Source organism: Silurus aristotelis, assembly GCF_946808225.1.
Source record: "Silurus aristotelis genome assembly, chromosome: 19".
Taxonomy (NCBI): domain Eukaryota; kingdom Metazoa; phylum Chordata; class Actinopteri; order Siluriformes; family Siluridae; genus Silurus; species Silurus aristotelis.
This window is the reverse complement of record NC_139592.1, coordinates 22671180-22698994: the sequence shown is the minus strand read 5'-3', so window position 1 is coordinate 22698994 and position 27815 is coordinate 22671180. Positions and strand designations below refer to the sequence as shown.

The window sequence follows — 27815 nt, the reverse complement described above, 5'->3', positions numbered from 1 at the left end:
AAAACTATTCCGCAAAGCTTTCAGTGTTTATTTAATTTTTTTCTTTCATTATAATAATTGATATTATTATAATTATTTTACTTTCTATGTAATTTTGTACATTTGTTGTACAAGTTTTTAGTTTCTTTTCTGCTCCACACATTGCACTTCGGCCCACAGGCGTGGGGATAAAGTTAACCCTTTCGAGTCCTGATGATCCTCTGTGTATGATCTGAACTTCCTGTGTTAAACTGTCAGCTGACTGAGTGTAAGTTCTTACAGAGCAGATCTTCTGCCAGCATGGGGATCTAACAGCAGCGATCTGGAGATCTGATATCGATCAGATCAATACTGTAGAAATACTTTTATATTCAACTTTTGTTCAGCGCCATGCAGGACGAGACCGAAAGTAATGCAAAGTGAGTTTCAGAAGTAATATACTAGTTGTTATTATGGTTGTGTTGATCAGTGAGAGAGACATGATGAGCTGTTTCACTATTTCACTTATTTTTGTGTTTTCTTTTTTCCACACGTGTCTGTGTTTTTACACGCAGGTTGTCACGCTGTAGCTGGTGGCCCTCCTGGCGCCCGACTTCACTTTCCCTCCTGAGGAACACGGAGACTAAAATCTTGGATCGTAAGTGATTTGTCGTTTTTCTGCACAGTTTTCTTCTTCACAGCATCCAGAAGAAATCAGAGTCTCAGGGAGTCAGGGACGTTGACTCGGCTCACTGAGTCGATTCTTAAGTGTCGATTCCCGACTGGAGCGATTTTACGGGTTCTGTTTTCGCTCGGATTGTTTAATAAAATTCTTATTTACTTTGTCTTTTTTTTTTTTTCGACCCAGACAAAATTTTTAGACCCAGTGTACTTTTTGTTTGTTATATAATATCATATAATATCATATAATATAATATAAAACTTGATTTAAACACGTGACCAATTAACGATAAGAGGATTTCCACTAAAAACTATGTTGTTTGTCTTGTATATATTTTTTTATATTTTAAAAATAATTAAAAAGACTCACAAACACCGAGTCAGATTGTAATGTTTACTTAAAAGATTCGACTCAAAGAATCGACTTTGTTTTGAACGACACATAACTGTTCTTTATTATAAAACCATAATGTTTTGTTGCAGGCAATAGGGAAAAGATGGATGGATGGATGGATGGATGGATGGATGGATGGATGGATGGATGGATGGATGGATAGATAGATAGATAGATAGATAGATAGATAGATAGATAGATAGATAGATAGATAGATAGATAGATAGATAGATTTTCAATACACAGTATATTTGAGCTTTCTTAAGTGCAGCATTTTCATTTATGTACATTCAGTTCTTTATTCTCCAGCCTCTGTACCCTTCACTGTAACTGTACATATTTCCTGTTCTTCTCAGGTGTCCAGAACGACCTGTGGGCTCGTTTCGTCTCTCTTCCGACTCAGGACAGAATCTGGACTCTCACAGTTACTCATAAAAGTCCCAAAGACGCTCGAAAATCATGTAGGCTCTCTTCTCTGGTTCTGCATTTTATATTTATCTGATCTTTTCTGTTTCCTCATGAAACTGGGTGAGCATGTAGAGTGCTTAGTGTGTTCATAAATTTGGCTTAATCACCCATAAGAATAGATCATTTTTAATAGTGAAATAATATATCAAATCATATGAGATATTTGAGATGAACAGCACACGATTAACACAAATGATCACGTCTATAAACGTCTTTCTTGCAGGTTCACGCACTCCACTGGTGATGGTACACGGCTTCGGAGGTGGTGTAGGTCTGTGGATCAGAAACCTGGACCCTTTGTGTCAATCGCGTCCGGTCTTCGCTTTTGACCTTCTTGGATTCGGGCGCAGCTCTCGCCCTCGCTTTTCACTGGACCCTGCCCAGGCGGAGCAGCAGTCCATCGTCGCTATAGAACACTGGAGGCAGGCATTGGGGCTGGAGAAAATGATCCTTTTGGGCCACAGTTTAGGAGGTTACCTGGCAACGTCTTACGCCATTCAGTATCCTAAGAGGTAAGAGGACGTTATATTCTATAACTATAGCAGTGGATAAATTGTGACAGGAGCTCAAGACACTTTCAGAGCCCAGCTTGAGCTTTGACATCATGCCTACAGTGAAGAATGGTGGTTTCAGCATCATGCCAGGAGTCACCCTTGGCTCCATGTTTGGTTATTAATGGACACCACAGTCAATATTCTGAATCTTGTTATATCTACTTTGTGATATTGCTCCATCGGATGATAAATGTTTGGTATATTTTTTAGAACCAAACCCACCTTTCCAGAATGTTCCACCCGGCATGTTTTTAAGCTTATTAAGTTCATGTGACACTTTAATTGCACGTATTTTGACTTCAACTGACTTATGTGAGTTCTGTAGTAACAACAATAAGTCCATTTCAATTCGATGTAGTAACCGCTTGAGTGTTTGCTCAAGTATTCGCTTGTGTTATGGAGTGGTTTATTGCAGCGTTCATGCTTCAGGGTCATGTGGTCTGGTGGTTTTTGCCCACAGCAAAAGAGGAAAGGAAAAAGCTGAAGTTCTCGCTGGGGCAAAACCCAAAAGAAAAAAAAACCCGTCACTCTGAACTGCGAATAATAAAAACAATGATGCAAACAAACACCTGGAGATGGACTTTTTGTATTTTTTACCATTTCGGCTTGATGTGATTATTGGTGCACTATTATGTGTCTGTTGTGTTATAGGTGGTCACACCCTCTCAACAAACATTCAGTGTTCTTTGTCTTTCTCCTCATATCCATCACTTCCATGCTCTCAGAGTACGTCACCTGATCCTGGTGGACCCCTGGGGATTTGAGCTCATGCCTCCTGAGGGCTTAGTACGCCTGGGATGTCCACGCTGGGTAGAAACGATCTTAGCCATGGCCTCGTTCTTCAACCCTTTGGCTGTGTTGCGGGCCACTGGCCCATTGGGTAGGAGGGACTTTGGTGTTAAAGCGATTGTGTGGAAAGTGTGAGGTCACAAGCAGAAAACACTTTAATCTTCTCGTTTTATTTCACAGGTCCAAAGTTAATCGGCCGGGTTCGGCCGGACTTCAAGAGAAACTTCGAGGAGCTTTTTCAGGACGATACTATTATGAAATACATTTATCACTGTAACGCTCAAACTCCCAGGTACACTTTAATACCGACACATTTATCATTCGATTTTACCCGCGTTTATTACACGAGGTGGTATCAAAAAGTTTCAAGACTAACGGCGCTAAGCGGTGCTGACCGGCGCTGACCGGGGCTATCCCGACCACGTCTGCGTTTTCATCACGGACGTAAGTTTAAGATGCCGTTTCGAGTGGGTCTTCAACAGCAGAAGAGCGTCAGAGAGATCAGGAAGACCTCCAACGAGCTCAAACCCCCCCGAAAAATTATCGCAGGAGAACAATTCTCATGATCTCACTCGCAGGCTTGGGCTCCTGCGGACTTCACCCACTTCCAGAAGATGAAGAAGACTTCCAGGACACATTCCAGAAGTGTCAGGAACGCTGCGAGCGCTGTATTGCTGTGAAAGGGCACTGTTTTGAAGGCGATACTGTGGAAACGTAGATGAATATAGTACTTACTTGTAAACAGAGGGAGTCTCGAAACGTTTTGATATCACCTCATAAACACTCCTGACCCGGACTGATATTTCTACCCCCTGTGACGCAAACACACTATATAGAATGAGCTGCAGTATATAGTGAACATTCTAAAAATGAAGAGCGAATATGCTACTGGGCAGCTAAGCTGTAAAGGATCCGAAAAGTCACACATTGAAGACAGGAAGCTACTTGGAGGTCTGTAAGGTTTGGACTGAAGCACAGGACTGGAGCTCTGGATAAATTGACCCGAACTGAGACAGACTATAACACATGCAAGCCATAACATTTAATTAATGTACTACACTGTTCAAAGTGGTACAACTTTAAAAGTTCAAGAATGTGGTGTCATGCTGTTTATTGGAGCGCGATAAGATAAACCCTGACTCATCACGCAGTGGGAAAATTTCCATGTTACAGCATTAAAAATGGGTAAATACGAAGTACAGTACGGTATATAAATACAAACAACAATAATAGTAGTTACACAATTTAACAAACAAAATGCACTGAGTAATCGCACTTTATATATTGTTGGTATTGCACACTTATGAACATATAGATCTGTAAATCATATAGACTTTTTCCAAAAAAATGTAAAAGAATGGCTTATGAGGGGACGGCGTTTCCAGCTGCTGTTTACGCAGATGTGATCGTCTATGTTAAGGACGTTCCACAAGGTCCAATAAAATTCCAAACCCGACAGCAACAAATGACTGATGTTCATAAAGTAATCAAAAGAATTATCAGAATCGTCAGCGAATTGCTGCGGCGTAAGAGGAATGAAGTACGGCGTCATCGGAAAATAATCAATCTACCATTGATTCTTTTATTACAACAGCAGAACCCCAATGTGATTTATTCCCTATTTTAAATCTGGGTTTCTCTCTCTCTCTCCCTCTCTCTCTTTTAAGATTCAAGATACAAAGATTGCTTTATAGGCATTCCAAATATTCGTATTCCCAAAACAAAGAACAGACAGACAAATAATAACGGAATGAGAGTCAGGAATTCAGAGATAACAGTAGAAAAAAAACTATACAGAATTAAACAAAATGGATAGAATAAATAAGTAGTTTAAATCTAAAGAAAAATTTATGTGTATATATATATAATTGTAGGTGTAAGTGTAGGGTTTTGTTTGTGTGTGTGTGTGTGTGTGTGTGTGTGTGTGTGTGTGTTAAATGACACGCTCACACTCTTCCTCTCTCTTCCTCAGTGGTGAGGTCGGCTTTAAAGCCATGGCCGTCTCCCTGCTGTGGGCAAAGAGACCCATGCTGGACCGGGTTCACCTTTTGCCCCCTGAGCTCCCGGTGACTCTGGTGTACGGAGGCCAGTCGTGGATGGACAGTGCGACGGGAGAGCAAGTAGCCCGGCTCAGACCGAACAGCTACACACATACAGTGGTATGACATAAAAACAAAAGAAAGAGTTTCAGTATCGCTGACTTATGTTTTAAAATCTTTTTTTTTTTTTTAGATTAGATTTTGATCAGATTCGCTCAAACTTTATCCTCATTGCACAAGCAAATGCATTTGCGACAAAATTGTCCATGAATACGTATTAAATGATTCCCAGTGGTCCATTGCCCTCAGAATCAACAGTAGCGTAAAAGTGCATGTTACCTGAAGCTGTTGTTTTAACCGATCGGATTGAACTACAGTGAAAGGAGACGTGTTGAATTGTGTTCATTGGGTTTAGCGATGACGTTCACCCTCCCTGTATGAGATTCCTGTCTGTGATGCGGCACTTTGTTCTACTGAGCTTCTCTATAATATCGATTTTTGTAGCCGTGGCATCATAACGATGGTATTAAGAGCCGGATTGATTCAAGTAGGACACCACTGAAGGCCTGAGGGTGAAATTCACGGCCTGCAACTATCATTGAAAACAAATCATATGTGATGTGTGTATGAATGTGGGGGCAGGAGGATATTTTACGCAGAAAAACATAAATTTGTACATTCACATTTATATACAGTTTAATTCTCCCTCTCTTTTTCTTCAGGTTGTTGAAGGAGCTCCTCATCATGTCTATGCTGATAAGCCTGAAGCTTTTAATGCTGTGGTACAGAGTATCTGTGACACAGTGGATTAAACCGTGGTGTGTGTGTGTGTGTGTGTGTGTGTGTGTGTGTGTGTGTGTGTGTGTGTGTACAGTTTATTACTTTAAGATTTCCCTTTTGAAATTAATGTTCATCACATGAGTCCACTGGTCTTTGATTAGCTAACATGCGCTACGAGAAACTCCTGACTCATGACCTTTATACAGCTTTATACAGACATGACTAAAAAGGTTTAATAAATGGAAGTAAAAATGAATATTTATATAAAAAAATACTTCTTTAATGAAACTGAATGCATTTCTGTGTCGAACACAAAAGTATTTTTTTTGGTACCGTTTTTAAAACAAATGACATTTTGTAGAATTATTACATTTTTGTCATATTTTAAAACAACAAAACTTTAAACAGAACCGTTACCAATAAATAAATATACAGTATAAACAACAACTAACGCATGATGATAACTAAAATGACACATTGTGCCAGAATTTCTGGGCTTGACAAAGCAACTAAACACACAAACACGAATATGCATTCACATTGCATATAAAATAAAAGCATTTGTGATGCCTAAATTCACGTTACATTAGATTTAGAGTTTATCAGGCTTGCAGACAGGAGGATTTCTAGTAGTATACTGTATGTAGTTTGGTCTAGAACCAGTAGGGGCAGCATAAGGAATTATTGTTTACATAAAAAAAAAAAAAAACGATTTTTTTAAATAATGGATGGTTGTTACACAAACGATTTAAAGCACACGCTTCAAACAAGTACAAATTGAACATATTGTTTAGCAAGGCTTCCTGTTTGAAGGTCACTTTTTGGCTACTATGGGGGGCTTTGGAACGGTTCTGCTCCTCCCTGGAATCCTCCAGGACACAACAATCCTTAGTAGGACAATGTTTTTGGAAATGTAGAAAACCTAACAAAGTTCTAGGATTAGAGTTTGAATACAATGCTATGATGTGTGATTGCTGTCTTTAGCCAGTTTGTTCCAAGCAATGAAGCATTTCAGGCTACTTCTCCTTGACCACGATGTCAGCAACACCATGGACCTGTGTGAGCTGCTGACAGTCCAGTGAGGCCAACAGCTTCCTCTGACCAGGCAAGGTTGGAATGAAACTCTCGGTCAGCTTGGCGGTCGCCAAACCTCCTACATCCCTGGGGACAAAATCAAAATGCAAATGATGAATGATTTGTTCGTCAAATGTAAAAGCAATGAAGGTAAACTGGAATATTAAGTGATATTTGATGAAGCTCTTAAATTGTTTCTTAAAGAGCCATCAGGAAGAAACAAATTTACCCATAGGAGATCTCTCGGATGTTCTGCAAGCCCAAACCTTCGATACGGAACTTCACCTTTTTTAGGATTTGCGGTAGCGGATTCTTGAAGGTGATTGTAGCTGCCATTTCTTTACCAACTACAGCGTCGCCTACAGGCTGTACAGGAAAATATTTTTTATTTATTTTAACAAACGTGTATGTAGTCCAGCATAGGACTAATGTCAAACTTTAGGGCAATAGGAAATCCCTGGAGGACTTACTGTGATTATAATGTCCGGCGTGTGGAGCCGGAAGTTGAACTGGGTGGCTAGAACCTGCCTGGTCTCACTGACTCGGCCAGATAGGGTGAGCTGCAGGGCCGCCTGGTCCACCAGGTCATTTTTGTACATGTCATACGGAAGAGTCCATTCCAGTGTCTGGACTGTAAAACGATCAAGCAAAAAAAAAAGACGTTTGTTTGTATGGATACATTGCAACTTTTGAGACTAATCTAGGTAGCCTGAGCTGGTCTAGATACTGAACTAGTCTATGTAAAAATGTCCACATGACACCAAACAAACCAGCCCCATCTTGTAAATCCCACATCCATGTCCCATTCTAGTCAAACATCCTAGTAGAGTTATTCACAGGTCTACATTTTTGCCTTCAGCCCTTCCGAAAGGTCTGATTTACATCCCAGTTTTCTGGATTTTCTGGATGAGTAAATACTTTTGAATGTAAGGTTAAAGTTCTTCATTCGAGATGCACCTCACGACAAGGATTAGAAATGAGTTTATTAGAGGGACGGCGCATGTAGGACGTTTTGGAGACAAGGTGCGGGAAGTGAGATTGAGATGGTTTGGACATGTGCAGAGGAGGGACATGGGGTATATCAGTAGGAGAATGCTGAGGATGGAGACACCAGGAAGGAGGAAAAGAGCAACACCAAGGAGGAGGTTTATGGATGTGGTGAGGGAAGACATGCAGGTAGTTGGGTTGAAAGAGGCAGATGTAGAGGACAGGGGGGGGTATGGAGACGGATGATCCGCTGTGGCGACCCCTAATGGGAGCAGCCAAAAGAAGAAGAAGGAGGGGATAATAAATGCGATTAAAGCCAGTCATATTGCCACTGGCATGTCCACAGGCATGTTTCATTGAGAAGTGCGAATGGATGACTCTTTATCCCTATTGTAAAACAATGGATTATCATCCAGAACAAACAGCTACTTTATTATTTTTTACCATACTCTCTCACCTTCATTTGGTTTGAGCTCCACCAGTATATCATCCTTTTTCATCACAGCCTTTTGCACCCCCGTGTAGTACATGACCGCCACTTGGCTATGAAGGATGGTACTGCGTATCTCCGAGCTCCCGTTCTTCAAGATGATCGAGAGCGCTGCATCTTCGCCCATCCGAGGTCCTTCTCCTTTCATTGTGACCTCCAATGTGATGTCAGTGGCCACAGCGGCGGGGTAGGTGTTAGGTCTGGAGCCGAAGCTAATAGCAGTTTCTACTGCAATTCGTTCCTCTTCGGAGCCTAATGAAAATGAAAGGAGTTAAAAAAAAAAAAAGGTTACACTTAAAAGAAAAAGGAAGTAAATAAAAACACTTCTGGTGTAACTGAGAGAGTGTGACATATTGAATTGCAGAGCATCATATTTTTTCCATTGCATCGTGTTGCATCATGTTGAATCGAATCAAAAATTGGATCACACTGCGTCGTAATGTTGGGAATTGTATGGCATCACGTCGGTAGCTTCCTCATATGTATCATTAATGTCTCGCATCATTCGCTACGTATCGCTACTATGTAGTGTGTATGTGTATGCGACGTGTGTGTTGAGGATTTTCACCTTCTGGGTGTTTGTAGAGGTGAGTAATATCTTCTCTCATGTCAGAGCCAACTGCCTTGGTGCTGATGCAGTGGCCTACCACGTTCTTCTCACAATAGATCTGAGAGAAGGTTCCATCAGTGTTTCTTTGCCAGTAGATCTTATCACTGTTCACCTACAAAATGCACAGTATGCAATCGGTGAAAACATTCAACCCGTAATATTTTCCTTACCAAGCTGTTGATATAAACACTATTGGAATAGAAGTATTGGTACACCTGACAGCCATATGTGGTTCTTCCTTAAACGGTTACCACAAAGTTAGAGACACACAATTCTTTGGATGCGAGGGAATTAAATTTTTCCTTCACTTAAACTAGGAGACCCAAATCTGTTCCAGCATGGCAGTGCACCTGTGCACAAAGCCTGCTCCATGAAGGTCTGCTTTACATGGATTGGAGTGGAAAACTCCTCACTAGTACCAAATGTTCAAGAAAAAAAAAGCTTTTCTCTTCTTGGGGCTCCAAAATCTAGAGGAACATCGTCCCAGAAGAGTGGAGGCAACTATAAGAGCAAATGCGGATTAAATGTGGAAAGGTATGTTCAGAAAACACATACCGATCTTATGCTCAGGTGTCCACAAACCTTTATTCATATCTTGTATTAGATCTTAGTATATTATGACTATGTTTTAATGCAGGATTTTCAGTTCCAGATGTTTTTCTAATATTTCTGTACTGCACTGCAGTGTTACTAACCTCGGCAAAAACGAAGTGTGCGTCATGTTTAAGATAGACCTGCCCATCACGGATAGCTGTCACCGAGGCAGGGCCACAGCAATATGAGCCCTGACTCGTTTCTTGAGGCGTGGCATCCACAGCTTGCCAACCTCCCATGCCAACCGGCAGATCAGGCCTGGCCATCCAGGATTCGTTCCATACATGAAAATTCCTGGTTACATACAGAGAAAGAGAAGAAGGGAATCAGTAAACAAAGTTGGGGGTGAAACTTTTGTTATCGCTTCACTTTTTTGTGCATGTTCAGACTTTTCACCTAAAGGAGGATACGTTCTTACTTGCTGAGCGTTTGACAACAGAGCAGGTCTCATGTAGGAGCAAAGGGGAATAGTAGTTACTTTGGTTACATGATGATGTTTAGGTCTAACAAAAAGCCTTTTATTACTCATGAGCCTTATATCACTTATGTTTTTGTTTGATGAGTTCAGTACAAAGAGGGCTTTTGGTATAGTACACAAACATGTAGTTGAGTTAAAGTAGAGATTCACCAGACAGAATCTCCGTTCAGCGCCATGATCGGCTCCATGTTTTCGTCCAAAAAAATGTCGTTTGTCAGGGAAATGTCTGTATCGTGGGCTGAGCTGAAGTTCGTGACGCTGCGGGTGGGGATGCCTAAACACCTGAGAACTGAGGATCGGAAGAATATTACACCGTAATTAATGCAGCACTCAATACAATAAACTCTAAACAACACACAAATGCTTTCTGGACCCTTACCTGTGGTGGTGACCCCTGAGAAGACCCAGCATTGACCGTATTTGACAGGCACGCCTCCGCTATTGTGGTACTGCTTCAGAATGTCCACGCTGCCACTCCATGCGGTTGGGGACGTCCCATCTGTGTAGATGCCAGACCAATTGCCTTCCAGTACACCTTGGTCGTCTGGAGAGTTGACCTAGCACCAGGAATGGTGTAGAAGGTTACGCCTAGTCCACAAGTTACAGGGTGTACTGTTCAGGGTGTTACTTGTTACTTGAATACGACGTGTTAACTTGATTTCAGGAACTGAAATTCTACGAAGACGAAAGTGTGTTCAAACTATAGTTTGAAAATAACTTCAAAATTACTCAGTTCCTCTTATGTTTCAAGGTATACATAGTTGTAAGTGTGTGTGTGTGTGTGTGTGTGTGTGTGTGTGTGTGTGTGTGTGTGTGTGTGTGTGTCCTGCTATAGAGATATAAACCCTATTGAACACCTTTGGGATGAATTTAAATGCTGACTGCACCCCAGGAACCTCCTCACATCCTCACCTACATCAATACCTGACTTTACTAACACCCTTGGGTGTGAGTGAGCACAAACCTTAACAAAATGTTGTGGAACACCTTCCCAGAAAAGTTTTATTATATATATATATATATATATATATATATATATATATATATATATATATATATATATATATATATATATATATATACTGTATATATACACACACTATAAAATAGATATCTAGATGTCAACACTTTCTGACCAATTGGAGAATCCTCCAGAGCAGTGGTATAGGTTATGTACATGTATGTACACGTTATGTATCTGCTAATTAATAGTAATAGCCACTTACCATGGCTGAAACAAGTCTGACAATGTTAACAGGATCTCCCCACCCCGAAGCAGGGGTTTGGCTCTTCTCCAGTAGAAACAGACATGCTGCCAGAATCCCACTAGCAAACTGCACACAGGATGATACACATTTACAGTCACACTCTATAACCGATGTTTGCCAATAGTACATTTTTCTGACTATGTGCAACAATTACACAATATTATTGTTATAGGAAATGAAACTAATGCACCAGGTTGCACATGATGCACTTTATGTGGCGAGGACACAGTAAAAAAGAAGCTTTATATTGTTAAATGTAGCACATTGTCTCATTTCACTGTGTACTGCGTCAGCTATATATGGTTGAAATGACAATAAAAGCTTCTTGACTTGACTCTTTGAGTCTACTTTCTATATGAGTCAAAAACTCAAGACTTTGACTGAAATCCTATTAGAATGAACGAGTTTTAATTTGTAATAAAGTAGGTTTTGCAGTAAGAGATCTATACTTTTATCCAAGTATGATTTCCAGCTAATCTTTACACCGCTGAGGTTAATACCTGTCCAAAGTTCCAGGTTCTTTCTCCAATCTGACACTCGGTACCATAGTAGATCCTCCCCACATCGTTCAGAACGTATTCATACCTATTCTTCTCATCATCCATATACACCAAGTCACCTGAGAGAGAGAGAGAGAGAGAGAGAGAGAGAGAGAGAGAGAGAGAGAGAGAGAGAAAGAGAGAGAGAGAGAGAGAGAGAGATACAGGGAGAAGGAAATAGAATTCAGTATATGCTATAATTTCTTCATATTTCTTGAATTTCTGTTAGTTTTAGCATTGGACTAAAGCTAAGCTTGGAATAGGCAATTATAGATGTTGAGTCCTTTCTCTCACAGTTCTTACCTACACACCAGGGGTTAAACAGCATGTAGATGTCGTTTTCAGGGTTATAGGTTGAAGTGCTATTCCCGTTCGGAGTCTGAGTTGCGACTGTGAGCTTGTATTGACCGATGGCAGCAGTCGGCAGGGAGTTGACTGCCAGTTGGATTTTGTTGTCTTTCTTGTCAACAATCTTAGCTTTCCAGCAATTTTCCTCCAGCTCCTCAACTAAAGGAACAATCACTAGAGTGCCCTTCGATACCAATGGGTTAGGACCTGTATAACACACACACACAGACACACAGGAACGTTAATCATAAATGTATAGAAACGAATCAACCAGAAATACAGGTGTGTGTTTTGATTCGTCATGTTTAGTAAAGAAAGATTTACATGATCTAAAACAAGTTCTCGATCTCCCTTCAGAGGATCAGCTGCAAATATCAACGATATCAACCAAATCTTTCAAACAACAATGGTGGATAAAATACACAAACCATGGAGTAGAGATTCACTATTTAAATTATGACTCCAGTAAAAGTAAAAGTGTCCCTTTAAACTTTCACTTGAGTAAAAGTACAAAGTTATTTACCGTCAAATGTACTTAAGTATCCAAAGTACTATGATTTATTATAACTATAATGTTCCTATTATCATTTTTATCACAAGACTCTTTACTCAATCACCTCAGTTTATGTAAAAAGACTCGAATTCTCGATTTCGCAAAATGTAGTGAAGTAAAAACTAAAAGTCTCTGCAAGACGTGCCAAAGAAAACAAACATCACCCACGTCTTATCCCCACATTCATATCCTTCCTCCACCTCTTTTTTCTTTTCTTTTTTTCTAAACCAATAACATTGTGTAACAATGAGCATTCAGTCAAAATGACACAAGGAAGGAAGATAATGGGCCCAAATCCCAGCACCACCAGGATGCCACTGTTGGGCCCTTGAGCAAGACCCTTATTGCTCAGCTGTATAACTGCATAACCCAAAAATCACTCTGATAAGGATGTAAGTGCTTAAATTAAGTATATAGCCTCTGTAAAACGTGACCACTGTCTGATTAAGGGTGAAATAGAGACTCACCCAGTTTGAGCTCGAGGTGTAGTTTGTCCGTATTGTGGTTGAAAGGTCGTGAGAGCTCAATCCACATGTGAAACGTCTGCCCTCGTCGGATGATGAGGTTCTCGCTAAGGTAATGGTCCGTGTGATGGCTGGTGCGGTTCCTATCTTTTTTGGATTTGATGAGGTCTATGAAGGACACCGTTAACAGATTTTCTGGAAGAGAGAGAAAACAAGTCGTTCGTATCTGAGAACAATGGAAAGGAAGTGGTGTTTAGCAGTATGAGCTACAGTGTATGGAGAAAAGTATTGGGACACTTGACTTTTCAAGCCAGATGTGATTCTGCTGCAAACTTTTACCATAAATCTTTAGGCACACAATGTATCGGACCTACTGATCACCTTTGGGATGAAAGTGAATGCTGACTGCACCCCAGGCCTCCTCAACTGATCTTCATCAGTACCTACATCAGGGGAGGTGGAAACTTAGTGGTTGAGGCAATGGACTTGGATCCGAAGGTCATAAGTTAAAATCCCAGCCACACCAAACTTCCACTATTGGGCCCCCTAAGCAAGGCCCTTAATCCTCAACTATATGAAAGAGATAATTGTAAGTCGATCTTTATTGCCAAATGTACAATGTAACCTGAATTTATATTTTTACAGAAGAGTGAAGTAGCAAATGGGGACAATAGTAAGGAATGGGATGAATCTTATGCTCAAGCGTCCAAAACTTTTGTTCATACAGTGTACATCTCCCATGGTGCACTGCAACTCAGCACCTCACCATTTGTTTCTACTGTCTCTACAATTTTTACTGGTTGCTTTTCTTTCTTATCCTCCGGTTTAACAATGAGCTCATGGTCATCGTTGCTGGCTTGACGACAACAGCATGGACATATTTTCCGGAACCACCTTTGACACGCCCTTTCCTTTTTTCCATTATTCGTCACTGGCACCAGATCCTCCGTCGATGATTCTACTTCGAATAGTGTGACACCTGGTAGGCGACCGACCTGATTTCTAGTGTTTTCATTAGGCATACTGTGAATAACAAAAACAAACAAAAAAAACCCCATAAAAATCACAAAGATATAAAGCGTGTCAGTGGAAAAGACGGTTCTGTGAATGGAGCTAAGAATTTTCTGTTTTCTAAAACAAATTTTGATCACAGGTGGCAGCACAAGGCTGCACGCAGAGTCACAGGGAGCACTGACCTTCAGAAGTCAGTGTGCCAAAAGACATCGTCTTGCGAACATCAGGAGCTAAACAACTCGGGCTATTTTAAACACGTGCGTTACCGCGACTGCTTTTTCGACCACGTGTCACCGAACTCTCCTCACACGTGAGTTCCTCGCTGGAAACAACATGATCTCACTTCCGCACCCAGCCTACTCCTGCAGACTCTCTTCCTGAAGTTGAAGATGAAAGCTGCAAGATCGCCGTTTTGACACCAGATCCAGCGAGAAGGTACTTGACACGCTTCGGAAAAAAGGCTATGAATACAGGAATGCTGGGAGCGCTGTACTACTGTGCAAGGGGACTATTTTGAATAGTAGATAGATAATAATATGATCTGCTACAGTGTATATATATATATATATAGGAGATAATTATTTCTCAATAACATTTTACTAGACTCTGAAATCCTTGCTGAAAAAACAAACAAGCAATAAGAACCAACACTGAATTCCGAATGGTTTCCACTAAAAATACAATGGAAACCAATTACCTTTTACATTGTGTGTTTGTGTACATCATTATCAATATTTTAATCTGGATTTTTAGTGGTCCTAATGGTCTCTATTAGTGTCCAGTACCAGCATGCGATCTAGAAAGGTTCCCAAATGTGCTCTGTTGGTGCTATATCCAGATATAACATACCATTAATAGAAGGCAGCAAATTTCCAGTAAAGACCCACAAAGTCCATTACAGCTTCCATTGAAACCAATACAATTGGCAATTTTTAAGCATTAAATTGTGCACATTATTTTGATTGTTCTTATATATTTCTTTATTTTGACAGCTACATTTCTACAGCATGGAACACTTTGTTATGAATTTGGTGTAAAAGTCATTTAAGTACAAAATTCCTCAACTGCCACACCTTTTGTCCTACATGTCACAAGTCGGCAAAAGAATGTACCTGTGTGTGAGAGCTGAGGCAGGTTGAGACACTACACACTGCTTTAGCTTGCAGTAGGTGTGTATGGTCCCAAAAACACTTTACTCATGTTTATGTGATATTATTCCCCAACATTCAATCGCTAAATTGTGAATGTGTGCATGTGGTGCATCTCCTTACTGACCCTGGTCTTTAAATTGAGAGAATTCCAGCAAAACATCTTTGGGTTTATATACATGCAATCATTCCAGTGCACACAGTTACACAAATCCTAAATGGAGGGAAGGGGTCTCCAGTGTCAGGGGTTTCAGAAAGTCTTGAAGAGCTTGAAGAATCTCTTAGAAATGTGACCAGGTGGGACTCGTAAATAGCCTGCTATAGTGTGATAACAAGCGCCATCGTGATTATTGGATGCTTAATGGAATAATAAATGGATAAAAAGTCTTAAATCATTATTACAGTGCAGTAGACGATGAATAAAACACTCTGAGACATGTTGTTCATGGAAAATCGAATTTCCCTAATCCTGTAATTGAATGTTTTTCTCTAGCAGCAGGACATGGAGTTTATTAGTCTGCACTTATAATACACTCATACATCACAGATTCACCGTGTAAATACTCATGAAAACACATCCACTCTTTGTGAAAATCACGAAATACAGTTCTTTGTAATAGAAATTGACATTCAATCAAATACAGTAAATATTTAAATGAACTCTTACCTGAGTGTGTTTCTGAAATCTGTGTCTGATTGAGTTCAGCCTTTAAAACCTTCTTGTCTGGTGCAGCCTGCTTTACTTCTTCACTAACATGTCTGAAATATTTATATCCACACAGACACGCACACGCCCACACACACACACACACACACACACACACACCCATTCATTCATTCCTTCTTAGGATTTCTTCCAAAAAAAAAAAAAAAAGATTCATTGTGAAATATCATTCTTTAAAACACATTTAATAACATCAATCAATAAATCATGTTTGGTAAAGCTGTAATTTATAGTTTCATGTACACTTTAGATTTTTAAGTATTTAAAAAAAAATCTCTTTATACTTATTTTTCACTCACGTATTTTATCCCTTTTAGCTTTATTTATTTTTTCATTTTTCTTAGTCTTTTACATTCGATTCCATTATAATAATTTTTTTTTTTTAGAATGTATAATAAAAATAACATGCACTAATAAATAAGATGATCATTGTTGTTTTTGTCAGTTTCAGTGAGGAAATTATGATTCAACATCTGTAATATTTAACAAAAGTTAGGTGTTCCCTAAAAAGAAAAAAATAATTAATTTCCATGTAAAAAATAAAAAACAAGACGAAAAATATACTTAGAAATAAAGAGCTTAATTCAACTCTGAATCAATATGGAATGGAATTTCTGGAATTCAATTTTTGAACTAAAATCTGTCAAATCGGAATTTTTTATATTCGATTGTGAAATTCCCGGGCTTCTACGATGCAAAGTAATGGAAAGTGAGTTAGTAAAGTGAAGAAAAGAGTAAAGAAGGGGTGAAAGGGAAAGTTTATAAGACCTGAGGTGTTTTATTTTTTATCGACAAAAAGACAGGAGGTGAAACAGGAGGTGGCAGATTTGATGATGCTGCTATTTTATCATAGGAACCAGGATAGACAGGGTTAGAAATCAGTTAATTAGGAAGGCCATGCATGTAGGACGTTTTGGAGACAAGATGAGAGAGGAGCAATTGAGATAATTTGGTCATGGGAAGAGGAGGCGCATGGGGTAGAAGAATGCTGAGGATGGATTTGGAAGTCCAGGGTTTATGGATGTGGTGGAAGACATGCAGGTTTGAAACATGCAGATGTAGAAGACAGAGTGATATGGAGACAGATGTTCAGCTGTGGAGTCTTATAAAGAGAGCAGCTGAAAGAAGATTTTTAGATCAGATTTTGATAATATTTTCTTCATTTGCACTAATTTGTTTAAACTCATCGTTAGTTAAAACTCATGTATGACTTTCACTGATCTGGTGTCGAAATTCAGTTACGCCTGATCCCTCAAAGCACTTCCTGATGTAGGTGTATGACATACAGGTTCTCAGAGCTGAAATGTAGTAACATCATGAGGTAATAAAGTGCGGTTCATCGTTTCCAGTCACCTGAGTCAACCGAGGTGAATGATGAGAAACAAATCTTTACTAAAGATGAGATCTACTCACACCGTGCACAGGCTCGTCTATGTGTCACTCCAACGCTCACGTCTACAATAACGTCAGCGAGCGATTTCATTATTTATACACGTTTCACAATCTGTCAATGAAATCCTGATGTAGGTGAAGGGCGAGGAGGTCTGGGGTGCAGTCAGCGCTGCAGTCATCTCAAAGGTGTTCTATTGGGTTGGAGCTTTATAGCAGGAGATCTTTGTGCATTGTGGAACAGGTTTGGGTCTGCTAGTTCGAGTGAAAGAACATCCAGAGATGTTACATTTGTGGGGTTAAAACTTTGTGGTAACATTTCAGCCAGGAACCACATACGGCTGGAAAAGTCAGGTGTCCCAATATATTTGAACTAGCTCCAGTTTCATAAAAGTGCATTTCGGAAATTGCAATTATTTTGATATAAACGCTTCTATGATAAAGCACTAATCCAGTACATCTTCATTTCCTCCACATTCCAGACGTGATTGATCTTAATGCTGTGAAGATGAAGTGGTAATGAAATGTGCTTAGACAACAAAAATCTCCAGCATTGCCTTGTGTAGCCTCAGACATCGATTTTTTACTATAAAATATGGCATTAAGACCCTGCGTAGGTATAAAATATACAAAATCATAGGTTCAGTATACAAAAATCGTACAAAATCATTACTGAGACGTTCGTGAAAATCATTGTGGGAAGCCTTAGAAACATAATTCAGGTGAAAACGTGATTACGTCATTTTTACTGACGTCGGCGGTGATGAAAGAAAAACACGGCCCCCTGGTGTTGCTGAAACATGCAGGGAACATGAGCATGCAGCTCTTTTTTTTCGTTGTGTGACGCAATTCCAGCTTCATCTGCAGCGTAAAGTGTAGCCATGACCGAATATCTCAAATGTGTGTTCTTTTTAAATTGAAGAACATTAAGAAATTCATATTCCACGGCGAATCATACGGGTTCGAGAACGTCGGATCGGATGGAATTCAAAGGGAAAACGCTTTTTCTCAAGAGAGGAAACACTGAAAAATGTGCATTTGATGTGTAACTTTAATGGGATTTTCATATTAAAGTATTTTACGTAATTTTTTAATATTACGACCCAGTTGGTCGGTATGAATGTATAAACGATTGTAGGATTATGAAATTGCCATAGAGATAAAATTTTAGCCTTAATATAAAGAAATCTGTTACGTTATATAGTCAATATCTAAGACTCATGTTAAAATAATCAAGTTGTTATATTTAAACCTGGTACATCATTATTATGAGAATACAGCAATACATACACTTCTGCACGTGTGTGTGTGTGTGTGTGTGTGTGTGTGTGTGTGTGTGTGTGTGTGTGTGTGTGTGTGTGTGTGTGTGTTGAAGGTAAATGAACAAATCAGAGAACAATCCCTTTCTTTTTTTTTCTGCTTTATTTGAGCCATCATTTAGTAAAACCCGTATATAAAAACCCATCAAATTAAAATTTTCATTTCTTGATCTAAAACCACTTTGGAATTATACAGAACCCAAATATCACATGTGTAACTTTCCCTTTAAGCAGATCAACAGCTGAGAAAATACACAGTATATAAGGTATACCACAGGTACCTGTGACTAATGTTCCTGACTTTTTCTTCTGTTTGGATCTGCCCGATTCTTCACAAGAAACTACCTCTGCATGGACTTTTCATCAATTGGAGACCATGAAATTACTGAGCAACTCAAGAACTTTGAGGATTGATTTGGACTGTAACTATTATGAACAGTCTGCTAGAATATGCTCAGGACCACTGGTTGCTTGAACATTTCTGGATTTCAGCACCAATCACTGAACACCTCATCAATGATGAGTCTGATTCCTCTCAATTTTTCTTCCTCATAAAATCTCCGGGAGTTTTTCCCTTACCAGAGTAACCGCTGGGTCGCTCATTGAGGCTCAACTGACAATTATAAGGAAGAAAATTGAATTGAATTGAGTATATAAATGAGTATATGAATGAGTATATAATTGAGTATATAATTGAGTATATAATTGAGTATATAATTGAATATATAATGGTCTTGACACTCCTGAGTCTTCACATCTACTGGACCAAGATGTCAGTGACACCATGCACCTTCGCGAGCTGCTGGCAGTCCATTGAGACAAGAAGCTTCCGCGAACCAGGCAAGGTGGGTTTGAACTTCACTGTAAAGTTGATGGTCATCAGGCTGCCAATTTCACTGGGTTCAGAAAGAAAAAACTGGGTCACTTTTAAGTGCTAATCTGAATAATGTGTGGGCAAGCTTTTGAAATAAAACTGTACAAATGAACTAAATAATAACATCTAGTAATAATAACATCAGAAATATATATACACACACACACACACACACACACACACACACACTATATATATATATATATATATATATATATATATATATATATATATATATGCATTTATGTTGGCTCTGTGAAATTATATTTTAAAATAAAAACTCTGGTAAATAAAAAACATGTGGAGGTTTTACCAGTGGGAGATTCTTGTTGTGTTGAGCAAGCCCAAGCCCGTGATTATGAAAACCGTATTCTTCAGGACTTGTTGTAGGGGATTCTTAAATGTGATTTTAACTGCTAGCTCTCTTCCCAGCACAGCATCCCCTAAAGTCTGTAAAAGAGAATTGCATGTGCGACAATGTTCTTCGCCTTGTGACTTTAAATCAGATTCCAACTTCAAATAAACCCGTTCACTGCAGTGTTCATGGTGCAGTAGTGATGCGCATCTCCATAACTGAGGCTGATGTGATTCGATGCAGAGCCAACGATACATTCAGTATGAAGCAGCTACCGATGCAATGCGATACGATTGACCTTTATTACGATGCAGTGGGATCCAGATGATCTTTTCTTGTTCTGTGTGCAGGAAGAAGCAGCTCTACCTCTGCCATGTTAATCTGTATCCTGTTTGACTTTTAGGACACGCCTCGTTCTCTGTGATAGGTCATATTCACGTAGCAGCAGCGGTGCTGAGAGAACACGCTCGAGAAACTGTTTAGCGACGAGAAATCGATCTACATATCAAATATGTTTACAGATACAAATGCCAACTGTATCCGATGCACACTTTCTAAATCGATGCATCACATTGTTAATTTTTATGCCAATGTACCGATGTGTTGAATCTCACCATCACTACCGTTTAGTAAACACTTAGTTGCTTTTACCCATAAATAACTACACCTTGTATCTTGTTTGTTACCTGAATCTCGACCTATTTTACTTTACTTCTGATTCTAGTTTGCTCTATCGATATCCTTTTTGTTGTATGCCTGATCTTTCTTCACAGAATCTGAATCCTGTCTGCTGATTTTCTAACTTTATCTACACGTTGATCAAAATTAAATTAGGGAAGAAAAGCTAAAATGGGTTTATTTGAGGACTTACAGTAATAATGAAGCCTGGTGTTCGCAGACGGAAGTTAAACTGGGTGGCCAGAACCTGTTTGGTCTCAGTGACTTGTCCAGTTGCAGTGAGCATCAGTGCTGCCTGGTCCACCAGCTGGCCCTTGTACTTTTCATAAAGCAGAGGTTGATCCAGTTTACATTCTACAGCAAGAAACAGAGGAAAGTAAGGCGTTAATATGTTCAGGTTACTTGTGTTGATCCAACATTTATATTAAGGTTTGTTCTTAATGGTCTCCCACCTTCATTGGGTCTGAGACTCAGCGATATCTCATCGTGCTGCACAATGTTTTTCTGCACTCCAGTATAGTACATGACCGCCACCTGATAGTAAAGAACGATACTACGTCTCTCTAAGCTCCTGTTCTTCAAAATTATGGTCAGCTGAGCGTTTTGGCCTATCTGAAGCTCCTTCTTATTAATTTCAATGTTTAATGTGACGTCTTTGTCAACATCGCAGAAGTAGGTGTTTGGCCGTGAGCCGTGGCGGGAAGCGGTTTTCACTGCGGTTCTCTCTGCTTCAGATCCTAAGTGAATATCAGCAAAAGATTTTACTCATGGAAGCAAAAAATATTGGTGAAAAAAAGACAGAAGTTATTAAGTGTATGTAGTGTTTATACCCTCTGGGTGTTTGTAGAGGTGTGTGATGTCCTATCTGCGATAGCAGCCAACTGCCTTGGTGCTAATCTTTTGTCCCACCACATTCTTCTCACAGGAGATCTGGGTGAAGGTGCCGTCTGGCTTTTTTTGCCAGTATATCCTGTCACTGTTCACCTACAAACACACAGTCAATGGTTACTGAAGTCTTTGGAAACTTCTAGAAGCAGAAATTGCTTTTATTGCTGGATTCTACAGAGAACATTGCAGGGTTCCACCAGATTTAGAACTTTTTTTAATTTTTTTTATTTCATCTTCTACCGCTTATCCGTAATTCGGGTCGCGGGGGCAGCAGTCTAAGCAGATTCCCCAGACACTTCTCCGTGTCCAGGGATTGGGCTGTCAAGGCTCCCGCCTTCGACTGCTGCCCAACCCTCTCAGCACCGGTCCCTTACGGTCCCTCCTGCTTGATTTATTTTTCTCGTAAGGGTCCCCTGGAGCATAGAGGGTTAAGGGCCTTGCTCAAGGGCCCAAAAGGGGCAGCTTGGCGATACCGGGGCTTGAACCCCCGACCTCCCGATCGGTAACCCAGCGCCTTAACCGCTGGAGCCACCACTCCCCCCAACGATTTAGAACTTGAAAATCTAAAATATATAATTGAACAATTTGGCCTTACCTCAGCAAAGATGAATGCTGCATCATATTTGACATAGACAAGTCCTTCACGGATGGCTGACAAGGGGGCGGGGCCACAGCGGAATGTGCCCTGACTAGTCTCTTGGGGTGTTGCATCCACAGCCTGCCAGCCCCCCATGCCAGATGGGAGATCAGGGCGGGCCATCCAGCAGTCGTTCCATACATGAAAATTCCTGCAGAGAGAATGAGAGCGTAAGAAAAAGATCAGAAACAATGCCTTAACCCCTAAGCTACCACCTGAGATGATGTAAAATGTAGGAAATCAGAATGGCGTGTTTGTACCAAATGGAATCGGTGCTGAGACTCTTAATCGGCCTCATATTCTCGTCAACATACACATCAGTGGTCAAGGAATTGTCTGTGTCGTGGGCAGAGCTGAAGTTTGTGACGCTGCGAGTGGGAATGCCCAAACACCTGAGAACTGGGGTGGGGAGGGGTGTACAGAGAGACAGACAGTTAGAGAGTGAGAAAAAGAGGATTGAGAGGCAGAAGAGAGCTATCATGCATGGTCGATGATGGTCAACCCTTACCTGTAGTGGTGACCCCTGAGAAGACCCAGCACTGGCCATATTTGACAGGCACTTTTTTATCATGGTACTGCATCAGAATGTCCACACTGCTATTCCATGCTGATGGGGAAGTTCCATCCGCATACATACCAGACCAGTTGCCTATCAGCACACCTTGATCATCGTTAGAATTGACCTGGAGGTGAGAGATCATCATTTCTTTTCCAGCATATACAATTCAGGATTGATACTGAGTCATGGGTGAACCTGTCATTTTTCATCTCCATGCCTAACCGGTGCCTGCTGAAATCTGATTAGCGAATGAAAGCCAAGTGTTTTGAGTAATCAGGTAAACGTTAGGAAGTTTCTGAGGAAGAAAATTTTAACGTTTTGTGTAAGCAATGCTCCACCTCACTACAATTGATTGACATGTAATCATATCGTTTTTAAATGCTGACGTGTTTGATAATTACTAAGGCACAAACAATCCAACTGAGGTATTGTACAGCTACATTTACAGTATGCTTTATTCATGTGAAATGTACTTACTATGGCTGACACGACTCTGGTGATGTTCACGGGGTCTCCCCAACCAGAAGCAGGGGCTTGACTCTTCTTCAGTAGGAACAGACATGCTGCCAGAATCCCTTCATCAAACTTCACATTGCATAATACACCATTACACTCCAACATGTGCATATTTACATATACGAGAATATTATGATCAACTTTCAATAACTTATGATATTTTGATTGGTAGTAGGATGCAGAAGAGGATGTAAGAAATAAAGGGTAACACCTGTCCAAAGATCCACATCCTTTCCTCAATCTGATACGGGTTTCCCATGTAAATCGTCCCCATATCATTCAGAACATATTCTTTCCTCTCATCATTATCCTTCAGAAACACGGCGTCATCTAAAAGGGATGGACGGAGAGAAACCGAGTTGTTTTTAACGAATTTGTGTGCAGTTTACAGTTCAGATGAAGATCATATTGTTTGCCCATGCTTACCCGGGCACCAGGGGTTAAACAGCAGGAAGATATCACTTTTTGTCTTGAAACTGCTGCCTTCTGTTTTTATCTGGAGCTCATATTGTCCAATCGGAGCGTTCGATGGAGAGATGACGGACAGGGTGATCTTATTGTTGAATTGTAAGATGATTTTGGCCCCCCAGTAATTGCCCTGAAACCCGCTGACTAGAGGAACAGTCACAAAGGTGCCTTTTGACAGGGGCACAGAGCCTGCAACATGCACACACACACACACACACACACACACACACACACACACACACACACACACACACACACAGTATGGATAAACCCACAATGGCCATTAGCTAGTCATCAAGATAGTGTTAATTGCTTACTAATAATACAAACCAAGATTGAGAAAGAGCTGCAGTTGGTCAGTATTTGGCTTAAAAGCTCTTGAGAGCTCAATCTCGATCTTAAAGCTCTGCCCTCGACGAACGATGAGGTCATCACTTTGGTAACGATCCGTGTGATGTTCTGTGCGATTTTGACCTGTTTGAGACTTCAGGAGATCTACGGAGCGCACTGATAAAGAACCTTCAACAGACAGAGAGTGAGAGAGAGAGTGGGTGGGCAAAAAGTGAGAGTAAGTCAATTTGACAGTAAAAGTATCCAAAAAAAAAAAAAAATTTACGATGTTTTATGACTTTGCCGCTTCAAGACTTACCGCCCTCCATCATTGGCTTGCAATAATCATCGATCACAACGCAATGCCCCGGGAAACGTCCAACAGTACACATGCTGGGGAAAATTAAAGAGCAAGCCGTAGTGAAAAAAGTTGAAGGATTTCTGTCTGATTAACAATTATTTAAATGTTTTGATTGTAAATGCATTTTTCAAGGTCCATCATTAATTCTCTGGTATCACAAAGAAACTCATGCATTTAAATTGACTAAATTTAATGCAATCAACAAGCATAATAAAGCATGTGTAAAAAGTCGGTCTTACCTGCTTCCTGTCTTTGGGTCTGACTGTATTTCTTGTTTACTGCAGCAAATAAAACTGGAAGATACCTTTCACTGTAGATGATGCCTATATATACACACACACATACAGTACATACATATTCACAGACACACCCTTTAACTCCTTATCTCATCTTATCTCATCACCCTGTCAGATGTTATGGAATAAGGGTGTCTTCCAAATGCCATCATGTAAATGGGTCGTGCGACGTGTGAAGATGTGGGTTTATATGCAGGTGCATCTTAATAAACTAGAATATATTAAAAAGTCGATTTATTTTAGTAAATCAATACAAAAAGTGAAACTTGTACATTATATAGATTCATTACACACAGACTGAAGTGTTTATTTCTTTTAATTTTGATGATTTTGGCTTACAGCTAATAAACATTCATTCATTTTCTCCCGCTTATCCGTAATTCGGGTCGCGGGGGCAGCAGTCTAAGCCCCCGCCTTCGACTGCTGCCCAATCCTCACAGCACCGTCCCTTACGGTTCCTCCCACAGGTGGTGAGCCCACGGGAAGGCGGCCCCACGTCACTCCGACGTCACGGACCTTGATATTTCCCTTGTAAGGGACCCCCGGAGCATAGAGAGTTAAGGGCCTGGCTCAAGGGCCCAAGAGTGGCGAGCCTGGCGATACCGGGGCTTGAACCCCAGACCTTCCGATCGGCAACCCAGCACCTTAACCGCTGGAGCCACCACTCCCCCATTTTGGCTTACAGCAAATGAAAACGCAAAATTCAGTATCTCCGAAAATTAGAATATTGTGAAAAAGTTTAATATTGGAGACTCGTGGTGTCTCACTCTGATCAGCTCATTAAATCCAAACACCTGCAAAGGTTTCCTGAGCCTTTAAATGGTGTCTCAGTCTGGTTCAGTCTCCACAATCATGAGGAAGATAAATCAACTTTTTAATGATATTCTAATTTATTGAGATGCACCTGTATATATATATATATATATATATATATATATATATATATATATATATATATAAGGGAGAGTGGTGGCTCCAGCGGTTAAGGCGCTGATCGGAAGGTCTGGGGTTCAAGCCCCGGTATCGCCAAGCTGCCACTCTTGGGCCCTTGAGCAAGGCCCTTAACCCTCTATGCTCCGGGGGTCCCTTACGAGGGAAATATCAAGGTCCGTGACGTCGGAGTGACGTGGGGCCGCCTTCCCGTGGGCTCACCACCTGCAGGAGGGACCGTAAGGGACGGTGCTGTGAGAATTGGGCAGCAGTCGAAGGCGGGGGTCTGCTTAGACTGCTGCCCCCGCGACCCGAATTACGGATAAGCGGGAAAAAATGACATGACATATATATATATAATATAGTTTTTAATAATATACATATATATAGTATATAATTTTTATTTGACTCTCGCTCACTGATTCACGAGTTATTAATGAGCATATCGCATTTTCCAAACACATTTCTGTGGGAGAATCTATTGATCAAAACTCCATCCAGTGATTTGAATAGATTTTAAGTTTATTTTAATGTCATTTACATATTCAAATCATTTTCATTTGCAGAGCATTTTTTATTTAAATGAAAGTGAATTGTACATTTTGAACAAATTGTCTTAAAAATGCTTTCCAGAGACAAAGCGGTTATAAAGTCATATAAAAGACTTTCTAGATAAATTATTATGTATAACTTCGGTGGTTAAAGGGTTGTTCCTTATCATTGTAAGTTTGGTCCTTAATGAGTGTCCCAGTGGCGACTGTGGTGAAGTGAAGAACTCCCTGAAATGGCATGAGGAAGAAACATCAAGAGGAACCAGACTCAAAAGGAAACCCCTTCCTCATCTGAGTGGCACAGAATGTCCATTCATATATATATATATATATATATATATGGACATTAGACATATTTCTACACGGGATGCATTAAAAACTGGCTTTTGATTTGCCGGTTCTCACTCACGCTTACACCAGGTGTAAAAGGAGACCCTCAGTCACTCAACGTTTGTGAAGTAAATGCTAAGCTTTTCATGTGTTTGGGACATGAAACATTTTTTATTTCAGTTTTCACAGAAATACAGTAGTTCTTCTGTTTTTGTGATTGTCCATGAGATACACTCTATTTCCAAAAGTATTGGGTCACTTGCTCATAAGTACGGTATGTGATTTTTGAGCATTGCATTCCACATTTAGTCCAAATTTGCACTTATAATTCCCTCCACTCTTCTGGGAAGATGTTCCACTAGATTTTGGAGTGTGCTTATGGATATTTGTGTTCATCAGCCACAAGGGGGTTAGTAATGTCAGGTACTGATGAAGGTGAGGAGATCTGGGGTGCAGTCAGTGTAAAGTCAGTAAAGCAGATCTTCATGCAGCTGGTTTACATCATTTGGAGAGGAAGATCTTGATAATAGTGTAACTGAACACTCTACACACTGAAGCCATGCGTAAACTTGTCTATGTGGTCTGAAATCAATCACGTATGTTGGCGATGTCAAAGAGTCCCGCATCAGCTCAATGATTGCATTCATTTGAAAATAATCGCAGTGAAATGTTTTTGGTCTTAAAACAATAAACACATCTTGTGCGACCCTGATCAGTTATGGTCATTTGGTTTTGACAGTAAAAAAAATGTTGAATTTCTTCATTTTCTAGATAGGCGTTGACACATTCCCAGATTGCAGCCTTAACAGTAATCTTCTCATGCTCAGTCTGTACCCTGATTATTATTATTATTATTTCAGCTTTTCCCATTAGGGGTCGCCACTCGCCTCTTTTTCTCCTTCCTGGTGTCTTCATCCTCAGCATTCTCCTACAGATATACCCCATGTCCCTCCTCTGCACATGTCCAAACCATCTCAATCTCACCTCCCTCACCTTGTCTCCAAAACGTCCTGCATGCGCTGCCCCTCTAATAAACTAATTTTTTTAATCCTGTCCATCGTCGTCACTTCTAACAAAAACCTCAACATCTTCAGCTCTGCTACCTCCAGCGCCACCTCCTGTCTTTTACTGCATCACAGACAGGAATCTCATACAGTGAGAATGAATGTTACTAAAGCAAGAAAACCAATGAAGACAATTCAACACGTCTCCTTTCACTGTAGCCACAACTGCACCCCCACATACATTTACATTTGCATTTAGCGGACGGCCTTGTCCAGAGCGATGTGCAAAAGTGCATACATTCATCATCTCTAGCAGAAGCATCGAAATCAACCTCATAAAATGACCTCACTGGTTTTTACGGGAGTCTTTTAAACT

General features: G+C 40.3%; 1 protein-coding gene and 1 pseudogene across 2 annotated transcripts; one reads left to right on the top strand and one right to left on the bottom strand.

Moving 5' to 3' along the window:
* Positions 1–177: 177 nt before the first annotated feature.
* LOC310715150 ((Lyso)-N-acylphosphatidylethanolamine lipase-like) lies at positions 178–5951 on the top strand. The gene is made up of 8 exons (XM_083521416.1): positions 178–398; positions 534–616; positions 1390–1494; positions 1725–2013; positions 2781–2935; positions 3025–3136; positions 4817–5003; positions 5606–5951. Exons 1-8 carry the CDS (start codon positions 370–372, stop codon positions 5693–5695), a joined length of 1050 nt encoding a protein of 349 aa, XP_083377542.1. The 5' UTR covers positions 178–369; the 3' UTR covers positions 5696–5951.
* Positions 5922–24161, bottom strand: LOC310715033 (protein-glutamine gamma-glutamyltransferase K-like; annotated as a pseudogene). The gene is made up of 25 exons (XR_014538234.1): positions 23968–24161; positions 23596–23826; positions 23381–23499; positions 23131–23238; positions 22603–22777; positions 22355–22493; positions 22053–22245; positions 21400–21553; positions 21022–21306; positions 20763–20923; positions 19850–19986; positions 19424–19558; positions 13835–14091; positions 13072–13263; positions 12007–12258; positions 11665–11783; positions 11123–11230; positions 10276–10453; positions 10047–10185; positions 9520–9712; positions 8783–8936; positions 8182–8466; positions 7208–7368; positions 6967–7103; positions 5922–6824 (listed from the first exon to the last, which is right to left on the bottom strand). The product of XR_014538234.1 is annotated as a protein-glutamine gamma-glutamyltransferase K-like (transcript).
* Positions 24162–27815: the final 3654 nt, after the last annotated feature.